This window comes from Psammomys obesus, unplaced genomic scaffold (assembly GCF_907164565.1).
Source record: "Psammomys obesus unplaced genomic scaffold, mPsaObe1.curated_primary_1811, whole genome shotgun sequence".
Classification (NCBI taxonomy): Eukaryota; Metazoa; Chordata; class Mammalia; order Rodentia; family Muridae; genus Psammomys; species Psammomys obesus.
The window spans coordinates 2,907,610-2,929,253 of NW_026596415.1; the positions used below are offsets into that span (position 1 = coordinate 2,907,610).

Genomic DNA, 21,644 nt, shown 5'->3' on the forward strand with positions numbered 1-21,644 from the left:
GTTGAGGCAGAAAGACAGGCAATGAAGGTGCATTTGCATAATAGTGAGAGATGCTGACTTATAAAACAAACCACAAAACGTTGCCCAGGGAGGCAGTGTAAGGTGAAGTGTCTGAAAGGTGGAGCCCTTCTGAGTGGCCCGAAGCTAGCTGGCCCTGTGCTACAGGTAGGAGAAGCCATTTAGGAATCAGGACTCGACTGTTCACTTACCGTCCAAGCCAGACTAGCCTACCTGGAGAGTTCCACATCAATGACAGAGATCTTGTGTGGATGTTCCTGAGCACCTGAGGAAGCACATCCAAGGTTGACCTCTAAGCTAGAGCTTCCACATGTGCATGCGCGCACACACACACACACACACACACACACACACACACACACACACGAACAGCAACCAGAAAACAAAGAACCGGATTTGGCACATGACCATGGCAGACAATGCAGAGTTTACTTCTTTACCTGGGCTACCATTCCTTCTGGGAATGATGCTAGCCAACAGAAAGGGGGAGAGATTGGAGATGAGGGTTTACAGGCAGATGAGGGTTTCCATCAGTGCCATATGACAAAAATGGCTAAGAAATAGAAGTGTAGTTCTGTTCTAGACCCCATAATAAGAAGTAGACTATATAACCAGGCAGAGCCTTGGACTGATCCCTCTGGGCCTCAGTTTCCCCATCTGTAAAATGGGGTCTGCTAGGAAAGCTGATGAGAGTGCTGGGAAGTGGGTGGCATTAAGAGGCACTTGGGCCAGGTGACTGAGGAAATCACACATTCTACCTTAGCCTGGCAGACACAGTACCAGAGGTTTCTGAATGCTTCAGGTGGGACCAATATTTATATGACTTCCCAATAACCTTAGGAGCAAGGTACAATTATCTTTCTTCTTGAGGACACTGAGGTATAGCAGGGTGATTAGTTTACACTGGCATTGAGATTTAAACTATACACTGTAGCCCTAGAGCCCTACTTCTCAGAGTTCCAAGGGAGAAGACACCCTGTATAGCTCAGTCTGACCTTGTTCAAGCTCTAGCCTTGGTGGTAAAGGTTGCATGACTGTGTTGGATTTCTGCCTGCTTCAGTCAGTGTCCTGAGGCTGGACACAGCAATGTGAATCTCCAGAGCTGACAGGCATCTTTTCTTCTCAGCAGGAAAGGGCTAGGGCCCCAATGCAGTGTGTAACTAAAGCATGGCCAGCTAGGTCTTGTGCAGAGCCTGCCTAGCCACTGTAGCATTGCAGATAATGGTGACAGGCTCACTGCCTCTCAGGTCAGCAGTCCTCACCCTGACTCTTGACTAGCTCACCTCTGCTGCAGTTCTACCTGGTCACTGCACAGTGCTGGGCACCATGGAGACCTACCTTTATTATAGGCTTGTTCACAGTCTCCTATTTCTGCTGGGCTGAACACTCCACAAGGTGAGCACTGCCTTCACCTCGGCAAGACACAGCCCCCTCCTGGTGCACGATGTCAGCAGGATTCTGAGGTGGCATAACAGAATCTGGGAAGACATGGCCCACTGCTTGCCCAGTTGGGGACTGCCTCACCAACATGCATACCTGTAGGTTCTCTGGAGCACAGTGCCACTCACTGAAAAGGGGGCAGCTCTTGGGTTTGACTATCTCTGGGCTCAAAGGATTTGTAGCATCATCAGTACTGCAAAGCCAGGCTGACAGCAGGATTTGTTGTGGCACCGAAGGAAATGGCCCAAGTGAGAGGGCCAAGAACCCCAGTGTACTGCTGCTCCTGAGGGAGGCCTTTTGTGAGAATACCCAGGAAATGTTCTACCCTGGGCTCTTTTCCTCCACAGCAGGAGGCAGGCAGGAGCCACAAAGGGAGAACAGAAAAAGTAAAGGTGGGGGTCATACAGGAACCCACCTGGCAGATGTGTGGGTCCAGCTTCCCAAAAGACTGACCTGACGTCCCAAATGAGGTCGGGGTCTATTACCGGTACACAAAACCACTTGTGATACTCTGTGGGTGAAGGCCAGCCCAAGTGACACTTGACTGCTGGCATCTAATAGCCCTGCCACCACGTCCACTCTTGTCTTTCAGGGAGTACTTAGTAATTCCACTCTGCTTGACAACAAAGGAAAATATTTGCATTTGCTCACATTGAGTGTGTGTGTGTGTGTGTGTGTTTTGAAGAAATTCTATGCTGTTCCATTTCAGACAACACTCACTATAACCTGGGCCACCCTTCCAGCACAGCTCAGACATAGCTTTTAGCCACTTTATGTCATTCAGAAATAATTGAAGATCATCTGTGTGAGCACCAATGTTCGCAAACACACCTTCCTGTGCCTTTGGGAGTATGGCTCTTATGTAGTTCCCTGTTGTACACAGGCTGACACACATTAGATACTCAAGGAAGAGGTGGCAGGAAACAGGGTGAAGGACCATGGATTAGGTGGGATTTATTCATGAGCACGACTTGGCTAATCTCAGTTATCATGACTGAGCCTAGCATTGCACAGGACCACAATGTGAAGCTACCACAAAAGCAATTGCTCCTTCTCCTTGTAGTACTTCAATGATAGAAAGAGAGCCAGGAATGGAAGTCCTGTTTGCCTGCAAAGGATCATGCCATACAGGGAAGACAACTTACAACAGAGCAAGTGACTCAGAGAGCAAGCAGAAGTCAGTGAGTAGTACTCAAGAGACGGTCCTGAACAACTAGATCCAGCCATTCCCGAAGTCACTCTGTTACACAAGCCATTACCTTCTCATTATGTTGCTGTGGTTGCAAAGTGACAAAATTCAGAAGCTGTCACTGCAGGTACAGTCTGTGAAGGCAGTAGGCAGGCTCATGCCTGGGAAGGACCCACTGCACTGGACACCTACCAATGGCTGCCATAGACAACGTGAGTTCAAGAGGAAGCCCTGCTTGGTTGCTATGGAGTTCTGTCCCCTCAGCTGTCACTATGAGTCTCTATAACCACCATGGTCACTGCCCGTACTGTGAGACACAAGGCAGATTTCAAGAGGAATGTGGCTTTGGGTTACCAGCTGACAAGTTCTGCACTGGGTTCCACAGCACTGTTCTAGAGCTCATATAAAGATCAACATCACCAATGTGGGTCTGATTTTCCTGAGGGACCTCAGCTCCATCAGGTTGTCTCTGCCTCCTAAGTCCCTTTCCAGCCTTCAAGGCCTCTTGCTGACTTGCTCTGGCATATGCCCCTAAGTCTCCTGCAAACTGACCCCATCCTCCCCGCAGTCACCCCGTCCTCCCCCTGCAGTCACCCCATCCTCCACCTGCAGTCACCCCATCCTCCACCTGGCAGTGACATATCTAAACTGCAAACTACACCATATTATCCTCTGCTGAAGTTTCTGTGGCTCTCTCCTGATGCCTGGGTACCCACATTTACAGAAACAAACCACTAAACATGCAATCATGCTAAAGCTACTAAGAGAAAATGGAACCAAGAAAGCTATAATTCAGGGGGCGACATCTATGAGCAGGGAGAACCCAGAAAGACCCACTATGGGAGGAGTCAAGCAAAATGCAGAAACTGTGCATGCAAAGGTCCTGAGGTAGGAAGGGGAGTGCTCATGGTGTAAAGGGGAGACAAGTGTTATCCTATGCGCGGTGGCCAGCAGGAGGCTGAGGAGATTAAGTCAGAGTGTGTACAAGGACAAAGCCTATGCTTTGTTGGTAGTACCTATGTATAGTTAGCAACCAGAAACTGCCATTTTTATTAGGACAGCCCTGCTGATATGAACAGGGCTCTGTTTATTTCCTGCTAATGGGATGAAGGCTGCCTGGTTCATGGGAAAGCCATGAGCCAGATCAAAGGCCCCCTTTGTGACTTAAAACAGTTCCATTTTCAGCAGCTTATGAGGATCAGGCACTTGGCTCAAAAAAGCTTCAAAACTCATTACAAAAAAAGAACTGTGCCTTCCCTCAAAAGGCAGAAGCCCCAGGAAACTAAATGATGAGAATGTTCTAGGGGCTGAGCCTAATGCTGCTGTGACCTGAGAGAGAAAGAGATCTTCAGAAAAAGCCGTCTGTTCCTCAAGATGCAAAGCTTCCACAGCCATTCTACGAGAGGACTGGAAAGCTGGTGCGACGGCTACTCTTGGTTGTCAGCTGGACTAAAACTCAAATGGCTGGGCCCTTAAATCATTTGAAGTAGGAAGACCCACTTCTAATCTGGATCTGGAGGCAGGAAGACACACCTTTAATGGGGCCATATCTTCTTATCGGCAGCCTATATGAAGACATAGATGAAGGACATGCTCTATATGAGCGCATGCTCTTTGCCTGCATGCCCTCACTCTCACGGGCAAGTCCATTCCTTCCCTGGCATTAGAGCCTACTTCTTCAGGATTCTGACCTGCTCAGATAGATATCCAGCTTCATGGACTGAGCAACTACTGAATTCTTGGACCTTCCACTGGCAAGCAGCCATTATTGTATTAGCTGGACCATAGCCTATATGTCATCCTAATAAATCCCCCCCTCTAATAAACACACACACACACACACACACACACACACACACACACACACACACACACTGTTCTCTAGAGAAATCTGACCCAGGTAGCCCCTTAAAGAATGCTCACTAAAGGACATGATTTTGGGTTTGCAGAGATGGCTGTGGCTGTGGGCAGCAAAGCCTCAGGAGTTTGCATCAATCCCTAGGACCCAAGTCAAAAATCCTGGCATGGTGTCATGTGTTTATAATCGCAGGGGTGGAGGCAGACAGAACCTTGAGGCTCTCAGTGACCAGTTAGTCAGACTGATTGATGAGTCCTAGTCAAAGAGAGACCCTACCTCAAAAGACCAAGGTGGGTAGTGCTTGAGCAATGATATGCAGAGTTGACCTCTGGTGTCCATAAACTTGCATACATGGATACACACACAAAGAGCACAACTCGGGGCCTAATGTTCCTCCGTACAGAGAAGTCAAATCTAGTCTCTGCCTCCATGAGGCTTATGCATGCCTCCAGGGGTGCATGGGCTCACACATGGTGGGGCTCCTCAACTGGGCTGGCTGACTAGCAGGGAGAGAAGCAGGCATGTAATAAGTGTTCACAACAACATTAAGGGGGCTATGCTGGAGGTGGGGTAGACACAGTGCACATGGGGAGGAGGTGAGGTCTGGGTTCCAGGAATAAAGGAGTCCAAGCTCCATGAGGAGACAAGACCAAGGGTAACACCTGCAGATCCCAGAGCCAGGAGGAAGGCCTTGCCAGCAGAAAGATGGCCATGGGCTCACCAGGCTCACAAAGAAAGAAAAGGAAAATTGAATAGCTGATGTCACCCAGTCATCAGGAATCCAGGGAGGACCTAGTGCTGGCAAAACAGAAATAAAGTGGGTGCTGCTGAGAGAGAAGGACACACTTCCACTGGACATGAAGTGGTGCTACTTTGGGGATCCAACAGTGGGATGAGGACATGCGTGCCCATCAGCCAGCAGCTTCTCACCTGGGCCTACCTAATGAAACTGAGTCCAGGCAGTCATGGGGTAGGGGTGGGCACAGGGTGCCTCTGCCACAGTGCTCAAGCAGGCTTGGGATCCCTGCAATCAGGAGGCCGAGGCAGGGGAATCATGGGGTCAAAGACAATGTGGAAATCAACATAGTGAGGCACTATCTCAAAAAAGAGAGGGAAAACATTGTTTAAATGACTAAAGCTCAAAAACCTGTAATACCACTGAAGAATACAAGCTGGGAAAGAATACATAAAAGTGGCATCATTTATGAAGTCATAAAAAGAAAACACTTTTATAATCCCATGATAAATGCACAAAGGCAGGGACCAAAGGAGGCAACAGCTCCATGCTGTTCCCCTCTGGGATGGGGGCCGCAATGAGAACTCAGCTGTATTTATGATGTTTAATTTCTAAACATTAACATTCATTCCATCTGGATGGTGAAATGCGCTTATTCATTACAGCTTTCTGTGCACTCTGGGGACTATCAGAAAATTGTGCAATTTTTTTTTCAGGAGCTTAGAAGTTGATGGGACAAAGTGTGCACGTTGCTGATTCTGTGGTGGAAAGACAGGTGGTTTTCTTATTCTCTGAGTTTATCCCTCTTCCCTTCTTTCCAGGAACCATACTAGCTAGGTGTGGTGGCTCATGCCCATAATTCCAGCACTGAGCAGGAATGGGGCAGAGGAATCACAAGTCCCAGGGCAGTCTGGGCTACAGAGAGACCCTATTTTAAAACCTAGAAATGAAAAAGGCAGATCTACACACTACTGTGTGACTAGCAGTTCCATCTCTGAGATACCAGCAAGCAGAAGAGATGGTAGATGGCTAAACACAGCATGATTTATAATCAGCCAATGGCATCTGAGCATCTAGAATCAGAAAAGATTAAACTGCAGCATCTTTACAGATGAAATACTACACAGCAATGAAGTGGAACCAGCCAGTATCTCATGTAGCAGCAGACCTGTGTCTGACAGCTGTGGTGCAGAGAGACGAAGCAAGAGTTTCAAGTTCGGAATTCCTCCATGTAAGGTTCTCAGGCCTCAGATAATCTACATCATTAGAAATCAGGACCAGGACTGTAGTGCCCTGTGGAAATAGTAACAGGAATTTGTCTTGGCCTAGTGCTGCCTGCAGGGGTGCTGGGGTGTGTTCACTGTGAGGAAATTCTCTGAACAGTCCCTTCAGGTTGGAAGCTGCACCCCAGTTTAATACAACAGAGCCTGGAATCCCCACACTTGGGACATGGATGCTCAGGAATCATTCCAGGCCAACCCAGGCTACAGAGTGAGGCCAGGCCAGGCTATAGACACAGAGAGAAAGACCTGCCTCACCAATAAGACAAAGCCATTCCTCAGCAGGGTGAGGAGAGTAAAAGACAAAAGGAGTGACACACCACATAGAGGCTCAGCCTGACTGTCCCCTGGCTAGTGTAAGTCACCAACACGGGTGACACTAGCACTATAGGGGGAAGGGCAGGGAAGGCATGGCAGTAGGGCGTGCACTGCCACACCACATCTGTGTCAGGAAACGGAACATCACACCAGGAGGCAGGGCCAGACTCTCAAGTGTCATGACCACCTGCCAGGAACCCACCTCTTCCTAAAGGTTCCACGACCTTCCAGAATAGCAGCACCAGTGAGAGACCAGGTGCTGGAACACGCGAGTCCTGGGAGTGTGGGGCGTTTCGTGGTCAAACCACATCAGAGGCCAGATTCGTGCAGCTCCCTCTGGGTAAGTCTTCCAGCCAGCATCAGCCAGCATCAGGATTTGAGCTATGCTGGGCGCAGCGTGCAGCAGCCAGCCTGCACTGACTGCATGCTCACAAGAATCTGAGCCAGCAGCACGCTGCCATGCAGCTGATTGGCACAGTAGCTGTGGCCTTGATTGGCACAGTAGCTGTGGCCTTGCCCAAGGTTACACAGCCAGTGTCCCCAGTAGAAAGGACCCAAACACAGCCTACACTCTTCTTAGGCCCTGCATTTCATGGCTTCTGAAGGAGTCCTTGGCTACAGGGGGAGGGGTAAGAGCAACCGAGCACCCAGAAATGCTGGGGACACTGGAAATAAATACATTCCCCACCCCCCCGGGATGCCAAAGACTGTGATACCCAGCCCTCCATATGAGCGGGAGCACTGGAAGGAAGGGTGGCAATTATTCTCAATTACTCAAGAAGACAGTAAGAGCCTAGAAGGACCCTTCTCTGATGCCATTTTAATCAGCTGTCCAAAAACACATGCAACACTAGCAGATGGAACACAGGTTAAGTACATTCTGAAGGCCTTTCGAGCTGGAGGAGAGATTAAATAATGATATACAAGCAATCTAACAGCTTAGAGACATTGTGGACAAGACCAAATGCCCGGCAGAGAGTCAAGTGTCAATTAGGAAAGCAGTGGGCTTGGCATAAAAACAGGACTCTCCAGCTCAGACAGACAGGGCTGAAGTGGGGAGACAGCCAGTTGTGGCTGGCTAATTGAGAAGGCTGTCCCCAAATGTCACACAGCATCTCTTTGTCATCAGACATAACTGATTTTGGTTTTGTGAGACAGGGTCTCTTCATATAACCCAAGCTAGCCTGGAACTTGCTATGTAGCTAAGGCTGACCTCAAACTCAGCATCCTCCAGACTCAGCCTCCAGAATGCTGGGACTACACCTGCTGAAGACATTGGACATTCTACGAACATTAGCTTTCCAATGTTTGGAGGACAGTGGGCAGATCAGTACCACAGGGGAATCAACCATCTCTTTCAACGACCACTATCTGCACATCTATGCTAGCATCTGTCAATCAAATGAAAGAAACCAGAGAAAGGAAGCTGACGAACAAAACAGCCACCACATACCGACCTCTGCTGCTTGAACTGAGGACTTGTCATGGGCTTGTTCATGCTCATTCATGCTCTATGCTTGCTCTGACCACCAAAGTCAGCCTTTGCTGTCCATGGTGCCACAAGACAGAGAACTGTACATCGGACAGCTGGTATGGAGCATGGGAAAGAAACCCATGAGATCAGACAAGGCTTCCTCTGGAGGTATTACAGGCCAGAATATGTGACAGCCAGGGCAGCCTTGAGTTCACCCTCTCTCTGTGCCACAGGCAGCAGGCATGGGATGTGTGGCACCCACATTGCTCGTTCTTTGTAAATGACTGTGTTAAATTTGATATTAAAAAGTCTCTCCCCAAGAAGCCCCACTTCCTCCACTTCAAGGCTGAGCTCATGTCTGTCACTGTCCTGAGATGGCTTTCCTGGCAAAATGACTATCTACTAGAGACTCCCTTCAGTGCCATGTACTGATTCAAGAGAAACCCAGCTCCTCTCTGCCCTTGCCTAGTACAGGAAGCACCAGGCCTGCATGGAGGGAAAACAAGCAGAGCTGTTTCTGGCTTTGTCTCGACATGGCTCCTTTTACTCCCCAGTTCTTCGAATGTTGGGAGTCTCACCACCACATCTTTCTGTGCAGGTGCCCTCTCTGTCACCTCTGGGTTATGTGCACAGTGGGAGCCCCCAGGTACCTTAGCTCCACACAGACACCTAAGGGGCACAGCTCCTGTGTTGGGTGAAGAGATGGACTGGTACAGAGCCTGTGGAAGAGGGAGCCCCACTCCTATCTCTGTCCCCCATGTGCCCCTGAGTTCCAGCTTCCTGGCCTATATACACCCTATATAGGGCCCACGGGGAGTGTACATTGAGAAAACTAATAGAAAGCCACAGATGTGTACGGCAAGCTTGGCATGGGATACCAGGGTTCAGGGATGATAGCAGGGCCACCTGTGCCAGGCTTCTGCAGTGCGTAGGCCCAAAGTCTCAGTGTCACTAGCAAAAAGAAATAATTTCTGAGTACCCCACCCCCCACCCCACTTCACACTTCCTTAAAAAACAAAACAAAACAAAACAGACAGGAACCAGACAGTGAGCACTACTAGACATTCTCAAAGCACTTTACAAATGTCACCACCTTTGAGCTTCACAAAAACAACACTAGAAGTCTGTCTCTGGTTCTTGGAGAAAATAGGCACAGAGGGGTCAAGTAACTTGTCCAAGGCAAGATATCTAGGAAAACCAAAGAATCTTCCCCTGGTTTTCTTCCTTTCTCTCCCACTACCCAATCCACCTTGCCTGCTCCCATTCCCATTCCTCTCTCCTACCGCTATTCTTAACTTGCAGGGTCTGCAGCACGAATGCATGCATAACAGAATGAGCTAACAGGTGACTTGTCTCCCACTTGGAGACTGAGATGCCACGGGCTACATCTGTAGAGGGGTTCTAGGTTATCTCTATAAATGGTCCTTGGTTGGTTGGAGTATCACTCTTAGAAAAGACCCCTAGGCCCAGATTTTTTTGTTCTGTTGGTCTCTTTGTGGAGCTCCTGTCCCCTCCAGGTATTTGTATCTCCCCCTTCTTTCATAAGATTCCCTGCACTCTGCCCAAAGTTTGGCGATGAGTCTCAGAATCTGCTTTGATATTCTGCAGGGTAGAGTCTTTCAGAGGCCCTCTGTGGTAGGCTCCTGTCTTGTTCCTTGCTTTCACCTTCTTCAGATGTCTATCCTGTTTGCTTTTCTGAATGAAGATTGAGAATCTTAGTCTCCCAGAACCTAGCACAACATCCCATAATCTGGGACACACCCAGTACAGGGGTGTGTTCTTTAGCCTCAAGAAAGGCTACCAGTTCCACTTTCACACTTCTCTCTAGGGCGAGTTCAGAAGGGGAACATACCCCACTCAGCAGCACCACCGTCTTACTATGTATTCATTCACTGAACAGTGACAGAATAAGTAACTGAGTCCCTGCCCAAGCCCAGAGCCTGCAAAGGCATTCAGGTAGTCAGCTGGCCACATACATGGCCTAGTCTGTCCGGCCTCTAGCACATCCTGAAAAACCCACCCAGCAGAAAAAGCCGCCTCCAGCCAACCAGCAAGTTTTCTGCTGTTCAGAACTCAGTTGGGGACTTCCTGCTGAGACGCACTGCCTCACAGTCACCATCATCACTGTCATCAGTGACGGCACTGTGTGGAAGAACATGGACGCTCATGTGATGCACGAAAAAGTCTAAATAGCCTAATCCCTGAATGGAGCTCATGCCAGTCAACTCAGGACTGAGTCAGTTAACAGCCAAGGCTCATGGGTGTTCATGACTCAGTCACTTCAAAGATGTTGTGTATGGCTTCTCCTTTATGGTCCAAACAGACAAGCGGTCCAAACAGACCTTTGGAATACACTGATCAAAGAAAAGATCCTAACATGGTGACTTTTCTGGAAAATTTACATATTCAAACTTTTCAGGACACCAAAGCAGATTCTAAGGTCCTGGGTCCACAGGAATCCACAAAAGCTTAGCCTGGTGGGCACTGACAGTTCTATACCCTGACTCAGTCTTCTCTTGGAAATTGAAGAAATTGTCCAAATCCATCCTGGTCTTTAGCCAAAGTGGACTGAAGGGAAAGTATGAATGCCTCAACCTCATGTGAGGTCAGGATCACTGTCCTCCAGCCATTGAGAAATGCCCAAGTGCACGCTAGGATGAGGCTGTGGCTGGTGGCTGTCGGGTCCATTGTGTCTACAGGAAACTGGTCTGGACACCTGGTCAGCACCCAGCTGGTCTGGTCTGGTCTACCCTGAGCCAGGCTATACAAAGTGTTGTCCCTCATCCTCAAGTTTATGCACAAATCAGCAAGAAAGTCCCTGCATTGGCAGGAGTGGGATGCCGCATGGAGAGAGCATGGGTGGCCCAGTGCAGACACAGAGGCCGCTGCAACGAGGAAGCCCACTCCCAGTCCCTGCTCCACACACACCTGGGTTGCCAGCCGTTCTTTTCATTCCTCAGTCCTGAGCGATGCTTGCTGAATTTGGCTCATGGGTCTGGCACTCCTGGTAGACTTAGCCCAGAGGAGGCTTATAAAATGGGGAGGGAGCAGCTGGGGAAGCAGGCATGAAGGAGCTGCTTCAGCCTCAGAGAATGCTCTTAGTGACATAAGTGTGTGGTAGGCTGAGCTATTTCCTAGAACCTTTCATGGCAAATGGCCTTGGCAGATGTGATTAACTTAAGGATCTTGAGTTGGGAGACCACTGAAGATTTTCTGGATGGGTCCACTGTCATCACAAGAGGAGGATGGGTTTGAATCAGAGAAGACATGAGGATGTAACAGATGAAGGGTCAGAATAAGGTGGCTACTGTCTTTATATGAGGACCAAGAACCGAGAATACAGTGACTCTGGCTGGTAGCCCATGCTGCCACCCAGTCCTATAGAGGGTCCCTGCTGACATCATCCCCAGTTGCTTTCAGGTCCTCAAAGGGTCCTGAACTGTCACATATGACTGGCTGTGGTTGTATACACGCCTCCCTCCACCTGATTCTTAACGGACCATCCAAAGAGCCAGTGACCCTTTAGTGCCCAGCTGTTGCTCCAGATAGAAGACCTGGTAATGGCTGTGGGCACAGTGGGTTTCAAGATCCCGCAACAGCCCAAAGTGCAGACAAGATAGGGAAAAGGTTTCCTCTCACTAACAGGAGGTGTTGATGGCCAACTGCTGGGACAGCTGACTGAGCAGCTTCATGCCCAGTCCAGACTTGGGTCTGCCTTCTTCCATCTCCCCTGGCCTTTTGCACCTGACTAAATAGTAGCATGTTTTCAACAGAGGCCATCCCACCTTCATGACTGAAGTAGCCGTAGTAAAAGAAACTTCTCTGAGAAAGTCTGGTCTCTTCATGCATGTGAATGAGTACTATGACAGCAGTGATTGAAACTAGGGAAAAAATATTACACCAGAACAGCAGTTAGCAAGTATGATCAGTAAGATTCCAACTTATTCTGGTTTGTGTGTGTGTGTAGGTATGTGTGCACACATGTGTATGTGTATGTGGACATCAGAACATAACCTTGAGTCTACCTAGATTTCTGATATAGGGTCAATTATTGACCAAGAGCTAGCCAATAAGCTAGGCTGGCTAGCCATTTAGCTAGCCTAGTGCTGGGATTACAGGTGTATGTCACCTTTCTGTGTAGATGCTGAGAAGTTGAACTTGGGTCCTCACGCTTGTATGGCAAACACTGATATGACTGAGACAGCTCTCCAGACCCTCTCAGAACTTTTAAAAAATTTTATAAATTATGTGTGTGTGTGTGTGTGTGTGTGTGTGTGTGTGTGAGCGCACGCGCATGCACATGTGGAAGTCAGAAAAACCTCCCTTACCTTACCCTGAGTTCCAAGATCTAAACTCAGTGTGACAGGCTTGCACAGCAAGCACTTTTACCCACTGGGCCCTCTTATTGACCTGTTTTTTAAAAATATTATTTAAAGGCCACAGCCGAGCCTGCCTGCATCCAAATTGTCTCTGATGCATTCATAAAACACAGCAATGCTGAGTGCTTCCTACTGGAAGGGAGCAGCCCCACTAGGCCAAGCACACTGGTTCTCTGCTGCTCATAGGAAGTTATCCTAGTGAAGTAGGGAGGCACACCCATAGGAAGACTGGCCTTCCCTTAGGTGCAGCTCATGGCTGGCTACTTTCTCTGTTTTCCCCAACATTGCAGCTTTCCTGTGGTGTGCACATTCTTTAAGGACAGACAACAGTGGCAGCGATGATCTGGCTCCTGGATGCATACCTTGTTTCCGATGGCCTTTTTGGGTGGGAAGTTGTAGGCCCTTACTTGTGGGAACGCACTCTGCAGCTGGTGGTGCAGCCCCCGGAACTCTGTGTACCTCCGATACACGTTCCACTCGTCATCCTTTATCCGAATGTAGACCTGCCAATGAGGAAGAGAGGAAGATGGCTGAGTCTAAGCTCCTAATGTCATCCTCACAAGATCAGGTGCTGTGTCACTCTGTCCACACAGGGGCCACATCTGCCTCACACACCACTGGACACTGAGCACTTGTCATAGAATGGTGGCACTGATGGCACCAATGGGCACAAAGGGTACTCAGTGAGGCAAGTGTCAGAAGAGCCCAGCTCACAGTATGTCCCCAGCAGCCTGAGTGACAGCAAAGATGCATCCTCCTGTTCACATGTGAGCTGCCCTTACAAGCTGCCCAATGACACCAGTCCTTCAAGTCCCAAAGGCCTGGGGTCACACTGACCAGCACACAGTAGGGAAGCTGATTTGGGGCAAAGGGGAGTGAGGCCAAGATTTTCTAGGCTGCTGAAGGCCTTGACAGAATAGAAGGTCACATCCAGGTGGTATAAGCACATTTGGGGACATAACTTTACCTTAGCCAGGTTGGGACCATGTTCAAGATCCTGCTGTGGTTTGTGTGTTCAGGACACACACCTTCCCGGACACACAGCTACTTGGCAAGGAAATCTGAGAAATGCGAGGCCTTTTTTTCTTTGTTAGAAAGGTCTCCGTATGTATACTTGGTTGGCTTGGGACTTACTGTATAGAGCAGGCTAGCCTTAAACTCACAAAGATCCTACTGCTGTCTGCTGTGTGCTAGTACTAAAGGTGTGTGTCACTGAGCCCAGTAATAATAACAAGCTCCAACTAAATGTTTTAAAACATCATTCCACCCAAGAATCATAGGGAGGGTAAAGTCTCTGAGTAATGACTATTGTACCTCACAAAAGACAAGGGTTCCTACATCCTCAAGAACTCTGTACAGACCAATGGAGACCATCCTCTGTACTTAGAGTGACAGTCTGACTGCAATCTTGAGAAAACACATTTTGAAGCCAACTCTCTTTTTATTCAGTGGAAGCAAGACCATTCCCCTGCTCTTCCTGAGCCTTCTACAAAAAGGCTTGACTTCTCCCCCTCCCTCCCCTCCAGGCAGCCACACTCAGTCCTACAGACCCTGTGTTTCTACCCAGGACTCTCCAATCTATCTCTAGTGCAGACTTCAGACACGAGCTGCAGGCCCAGGTGTGCATCCTCACGTTCTGTAAACATGTGCCTAAATCTGAAGCCAGCCCCTATCACCTAAGTCTGAACCTCTTTCTCCTAGGTTGCTGATTCATCTTCAAGAGTAAAGACAACATCCTTGATGCCATTGTCTCTCATGCTCTATTGCCTGTAAGTTGCCAGGTCAAGCTGGGAGCAGTCTCCAGGAGCAGAGGGCTCCTGTTGTGTGCAGCATGTCCACACTCCTGCCTTTGCTGGTGCCCACAGCTGCTATACCTGGAGGCCACTCATTGCCAGGGGAACGAAGAGTGCCAAGGCTCCATGGATCACCCACGATAAGCTCACCCCATCACCTCACACAGCTGTGGATGGTGCTCCCAGCTCTGTGACTCCCACTCTAAAAGGAAATGAGCCTCTGTGAACTCAGCAAGTGGGGGCCCAAGGTTGAACAAAAATAACAAACTCCAACTAAATGCAAGACCTTCAGGATTCAGCACCTGTCACGCGCTGGGCATTATACCAGGCATACCTCTCTTCTTATCCCCAGGCTAAGCTGCAAGGCAGATGGTGGGAACACATCCTCTGCAGATAAAGACACAGACTCAGAGACTCAATGTCACTTGCCCCGGAAAATGGGGAAATGATTTTGAGCCAGAGCTATCTTCTCCCCAGTGTCCATGTTTCCTACGCCAGCATTCTACTGCAAGGGCTGGCACTCACAAGGGCCTCTGCAACCTCAAACCAGCAGTATGGCAACAGGGAGAGGTGCCTCTCTTTACCCTTTCCTGAGCATTTAAGGTGACCTCCAAGTGTTCTTCTTTCCAGAAAATCCCCCTGATTTCACCTTCTCACTTAGACTTCTTCCCTCATATCTAAGGATCTAATCTGATAAAATCAAATGCCATCAACACTGACCCACTCCCCTGCTCCCCCTCCTCTCCTCGTACCCTCCCACTCCCCCTCCCATTCCCAGATTACTAACAGCCAGTCCCCAACAACTTGCTTGGCATCCAACCCTAGGAACCCTAAGATGCAAAATATTCACTCATGAATTCTATACCACAGAACTAAAAGTACACATGCTGAAAACTGTAGGATCATTCATTCATTTATTTATTCATTCATTTAATTAATTAGTTTGTTTTAAAGGGCTTGTCCTTTAAATTAAGTTTGACTGGCCCCACTTTCCTCAGCTTGAGCCATGAAAACAATAATTCCTTGGTGAGATGAAAAGCCAATCTTTGAACACAACCAAGTTTCTTTCTAAACAAGAGATAAAGCCACTCATTTCCTTGACCCCACAGAAGGAAATAAAATAGGAGGGTACTGCTGGGGTCAGCATCAGAGTCCACTCTTAATTGCCAGAAGGAAAAATACAGACCCTGAGATGTCTTCACTGCAGAACTCACCCCAGAAAGGCCTACACAGAACATGGAGGCAAAGGGAAGCTGGGGCTTAGGGCCTTGGCCAGTCTAGAACATGCACTTGCATGGACTGTGCCTGGAGGAGATTAAGAGAATCTGTGGCTGTCAACTAAGTGAACAAACAACAAATGCTGGCAAAGACGCGGACAGGGAGGAGCCTTACTCATTTCTAGCAAGAACGGACTGCTACAGCCACTATGGAAATCAGTATGTAGGCCCCTCAGAAGTCCATCTAGAACTATGTATGAGCCAGATGAGGACATATCTGAAAGAATCAAAGTCAGCACACAGTACTCCAGTTTATCAGGACACTATTTCCCACAGCCAACTTAAGGGATCAGTCTAGATGTCCCTCTGTACAATGAAGACATGCTGACTTTAAAAACGTGGTCTGAAGGGTACCCATAGGTTCCCTTATGCCTCTCATTTGTCAGCACCACTCTGCAATGCTGTGCACTCTCTCCTTTTCTTCTTTCATGAACTTCATATAAATGGAGTCGTGGTTATACCATCCACCATGTCTTGTCCTTCTCAGATAATATATGCTAGATGCACCCACAGTGCTATATGCCCTTTAACTGGTGCCTTGACATGCTGCACAACATTCCACTGTAGTAACATGCCACCAGTATTTACCTGCTCTGCAGGGACTGGCATTTAGGGTATTTCTAGTTCGATGCTCTTGTGCCTGCCTCCTTTGGGTGCGCAGATCTAAATGAGGCAAAACTAATGCTACTATGAATAAACCCATGACCAACACTGACATGAGCTAAGGGAGAAGCAAGGCCTCCAACCTGAGCACAAAAAATGGTGCTGAAGCATCCTGCATTTCCATCAGAGTAATGGTTGCACACAGCAGACACAGGCAAAAATCAATTGGAATACAGGGCCTGAGTGATTGTGTGTCAGAAAGCTATGCCTTCTTCCTGTCCTCAACTCAAGGACCTAGATGTCTGGGTTGGGACTGTCCCCAAGACACTGTCCCACACATATGTGAGGTGCAGCTGGATCAGTCTTGAGAAGGAGGCCAGACACTGGATCTGAATCCCCGTGTTACCTCTTGTAAGTTTGGTCAGCTCTTCTGTTTGGTAAATGAGGGTGGTGCTGATGTAGGGGGAACTGAGTGACTTTAGGATGGTGCCTAGTACCAGCATCAACACATCTGCCAAGTATTAGCTGTTTCAGTGAGCAGCTGGTCACATCACAATGTGGGAGAGAAGGCTAGGCAGGGAAAGAGAACTGACGATCTACAAGCTTGTTTTGGCAGGTGGAAATTCCAGGTCAAATGCCTGCCAAGCACAACGCAAGCCTCGTTAGCCCAAAGTGTGTGGGACATCAGGCAGGTTGGCAGACACACAGGGCACAGAGCTGTGCTCAGAAAAGGCCTGGGCCCTCATCTTAGCTGTTTCCCCCATACACTCACTGTAACACTGAGGATGGGACCTCACTCTGTAACTCAGCTTCTTCCACTGCAGAGTGGGGCGGAGTCCAGCCTCACTGGGTGGTCCTGAGATGCCATGCCTAACAGGCACAGTGAGCAATGGCAGCTGCAGATATGGCAAGCTTTGTCACCTCCATCATCCACTGCCTTTGTGTACATGAACTTCCCTATTACAGAATTAGGGGTAATTATAGGATGTGCAATCATGAAATTAAAGCAGGTAATTACCATGCCTAATTAATTGTCAAATGCTAGGCAGACAAGAGAACACAAACAGAAAGGGTGGCTGTGGATGGGGCAGTTCTGAGTGCCCTCTGCCTGCAGAAAGTTTAATGGCAACATCAGAGGTCAGAACCTGACCCCCCTGTGTGGGTTTGCAAGCACTGAAATAAACCCAGGATACACACTGTGCTCTGACTCAGCCTGAGCCATGCACCCTCTGTGCTGGCTGTAGGCCAGCAAGGCATTTATACAGCTCTGTCACAAACATACCCAGAGTTCCAAACCAGAGAGCTATTTCAGGAAGGGGACCTCATAGGAGATACTTAATGGCTGCTGTAAACCTTGACAAGGAGCAGACTGCAGAGTCTGGCCCACACGTGGCAAGGATTCACAAATTCAAACTGTGGCTTTGCAAGCAAAACACCAGGCTGCCTCTGTTTGTTAGCAGACTAAACACCTCCCTTTTCACTCAACTTCTGCACCATAGAAAGTCCCGACCCTGAGAAGAAAATGTTTCATTATGCATGATGTAGTTCTTTCTTTCTTCTTTTCTTTTACCCACACCCCTCCTCTCTTGGGGATTGAACTTAGGGCTTCATACATGATAAGCAAGTAGTAACCAATGTGTCATACCCCAGCAGCAATTTTCACTTCTTATTTTCAGAGATCTCACTAAGCTGCTCAGGCTAGCCTTGAACTCACTTTATAGTTCAGGCTGGCCTTAAACTTGTGATCCTTCTGCCTCAGCTCCCCCCATCCTCATCCCGGAGTGTATGGGATGACAGGTCTAACTACCAGGCCCAGAGCATGTGAACAGGTCCAGAGAAACACAGGTCTCATTTTTCTTAGAAAATGCAAGTCTCATTTCCTGGGGCTTACGGACAATGGCATGTGGCTCAGTAATGCCTTTCAAAATGTACCAGACAGTTTGCATGAGAAGGTCTCCAAAGCTCAGTGATTTTCTTTGTCTTAAAATGAAGCCACAGAACAAGCAATATGTGTAAGCACCATTCCATGACAGGAAGGGCAGTGGAGACCAAGTGCAGAGCTTCTGATGGACATCATGTTCACACCAGAGCAAAGCAGAGACAGCCTGACACCAGCATGAGGACTGTCGCATGCAAACTAGTCAGATGACATTTAGATGCTCTTCAAAATGGCTTGAGGTTCCTAATTCATTTTATTTCCTTAATAGCCAATGAGTGAAATGATTTGTGTTTTGGTTCGCAGACCATGTTAATGTATCCTCGCTCAACTTTCCTTTTAATGAAATGGCTTCATGTGTTATTAACTGTAAATGCCTTCAGTACTAGAACAAAATGCCTGAATTACCAGAGGACCACACTGATGGAGTGATATTATTGTGGCCAAATGCTGTGAAGAAGATGAACAACTTAGCTGAAGAAAAACGACTTTTCAGTTCGCTGGGTTATGTAAATGATGCAGACGAGGAAAAAAAGAGATGTGTTATTTACTGAGAACTGCCAGCGCCGTCCCACAGGTCTGTGGCAGGGCATAGAGAAGGCGGATTGAGAAATGGGATGAGCCAGCACAATCCCTGCCCAACCCTGAGTGGAAGGTTGACCACAAAGAGTTCATCTCAGAGGGAGAAATGCAGTGCCTAGCTCTATGCATTGTACTCTAGCTGAGCTCTGTTGTCCCTGGACACTCAGCACCTTCTGAGATGCTTCTCAGAATGGCTCGGCCAATGGTCCTCAAAGCCTGGTCTTCCTGCTGGCTTACTGGCTCACCTTTGAAGATGACCAGACCTGAAATCACTGGGTTTCAGACATGTGTCCTGCCTTCCAGACACTATTCACATCAGGTCTCCTTCCCTTGTCAGAATTAGGTATCACCTGCTCAGGGACACAGCCTGGTAGCTTTTTCTGTCCCCTTTGGGGGTAGGACTTGGGGATACTGCAAGAATAGAGCCAGGCTTGATCCCTGCCCTCTGAAACTTAGTTGGCCTGCCCAAGAAGGTCAAAGAACCCTAATGAATTCAAATGGAGAAAAAGCTAGAGGAGAAGGACATGACATCTCCAGCTGGGTGAAGAATATGGATGTAGGGAATCAGCTGAAAGGTGTTTGATTTAGAACAAAAACCAGTCTGAAAAAGTCTAGGTGTGGCAGTGAATGCCTGTGTTGAGCCAGGATGACCTGAGTTTAAGGCTAATGGCTGATTACACAGAAGAAAAAACAAAAGAGACAAAAAAAAAAAACAAAAAGAACAACAACAGCAAAAAAAAAAAAAAAAAAAAAAAACAAAAAACCTGAAGATACACAATTCAGTAGGTAGTTAAAGTATTTGCTTATTTGCTTCTTAAGTAGAAGGACATGAATTTAAGTCCAGAACCCATGTAAAAAGGCAAGGTGTCACTGTCAGCTACAGGTGCCTTCTTACAGACGTACAACATGATGGACACAGGGAAGGGGGAGGGCATCTGACACACTCTCTAAGCCTTAGAAAATATGCTCTATCATATACATGTGAATATAACAAGAAGGGTGCTATCACAGATGGCAAAGGCCATGCAGAAAAGGCTGTGGCAAGCAAGTGAGCTTTCTAAAGGCAGCCCACCATTTTGGCACAGCTGACAATGGGTATGACCTGGAGAGGCATGGACTCCAGGGATTTTGTCTCCTGAGCCACCAGCTCTAGCTATTAAAGAGTTAAAGAAACTTCAGAGTTTTTTGGCTTCTGGCTTGAGTTGCCAGTTACAAAGTACAAAGTGTTAAGAGAGTTTAGAGCTTTTCACTGGTCACAAACAGTGCTATCGCAGAGAAGCCAAGAACCACCAGCTCTTTAATTTCTTTCATTAACTCCGCCTTTGACAGACACATCAGAGAAATGGGCACCATGTAGAAATGAACATCCTGTAAATATCACCATGGCAAAGCTTCCAGCCTGTTGCAAGCACTACTGTGAACACACAAGGGCAAGAAAGACCCTTGCCAAAAGTAGTAATGTATCTATTGAACTTCCGGATATGGGTGAAGGAAAAATTATCAGGAGAGGAGGAGGAACAAATAGCAAGGCATGTGGTTCAGAGAGGGGTTGGCTGCTCCTGACAGGGATGCTCAGTGAAAGCCAACACGAGGATCCTGAGCTGCAGAAGGCCATTCCCTGTGAATCCATGGCTTGATAGATGTACAGAAAGAAAAGACCCAGAGTGTCAAAAAAAGCTAGGTGTGGTGGCGTGTATCTATACAATCTGCTTGGGGGGTGTGGAGACAGGAGACTCACATACTTGGCAAATTCTAAACCAGTGAGAGATGCTGCCTGTTGTGACTTGAATTAGAATGGGTTTGAATGTTTGTTCCCCATTTAGTAGAACTGCTTGGAATTGTTTGGGAAGGATAAGGATGTGTGTCCTTTTTGGAGTAGGTATGGCCTTGGTGGGTAGGTAACGGCTTTGTGGGAGGAGGTCTGTCATTGGGATTGGGCTTTGAGGTTTCAAAAGCCCACACCAGACCCTGTCTCTTTCTTTCTGTCTTTTGCCTGTCTCAAAATGTAAGCTCTCAGCTACTGCCCCAGCATCGTGCTTGCCCTCAAGTTTCCCACCACGATGATCATAGATGAACCTGAAAATGTAAGCCAGGCCCCAGTCAAACACCTTCCTTTATAAGTTGCCTTGGCTATGCTGTCTCCTCACAGCAACGGAATGGCAACTAAGACACGCCTTAAAAATCAAGGTGGACAGCTGCTGAGGAAATGATATCCCAGGAAACCTCTAGTCTCCACACATATATGTATACATGCACAGGTATGCATGTGAACATGTACACACAGACATGCATGCAAGAAGAACACAGAGGGACTGCTGTGGGTGCAATGGAGACCACAAGACAGATAAGTTCTGAGAACCCTGTGACAATGACTACAGCTAATGTCTACTGTCTTTCAGAAACTTGGTAAGAGAACAGAAGTGCATTCATCCCTTACCCTACATACTACATTCAGGTTGTGAAGAATGGGCCAATGTCATTGTGGTAGTCATCAAGACAGACTGTCATCTGGTATATCTTTGGGTATATAAACTTTTTATTTATCAGTCAACTATTTTTTAATGCAGAAGTTTTTAAAAATAAAAGAAATGACAGGTTGGGCATGGTGGTGCCTGCAGTGCTCAGAACTCTGGAGGCAGAGGCAGAAGGATCTCAGTTTTGAAGCCAGATTTGGCTGCAGCATGAGCCCCTGTCTCAACAAAGGAATGAAAGAGATGATGGAGGTGGGGATTTAGCCTGGTAACAGCTGAGAGGACAAGAG

General features: G+C 47.9%; 1 protein-coding gene across 1 annotated transcript in view; it reads right to left on the reverse strand.

Annotated features, from left to right (window-relative positions):
• The window catches only part of Snx29 (sorting nexin 29), a 425,497-nt gene that overhangs the window by 24,885 nt on the left and 378,968 nt on the right, over window positions 1-21,644 (reverse strand). Inside the window, exon 19 of the mRNA XM_055597769.1 lies at window positions 13,055-13,195. Within this exon, the coding sequence (XP_055453744.1) occupies window positions 13,055-13,195 (141 nt within the window). The remainder of the gene's footprint in view (window positions 1-13,054; window positions 13,196-21,644) is intronic.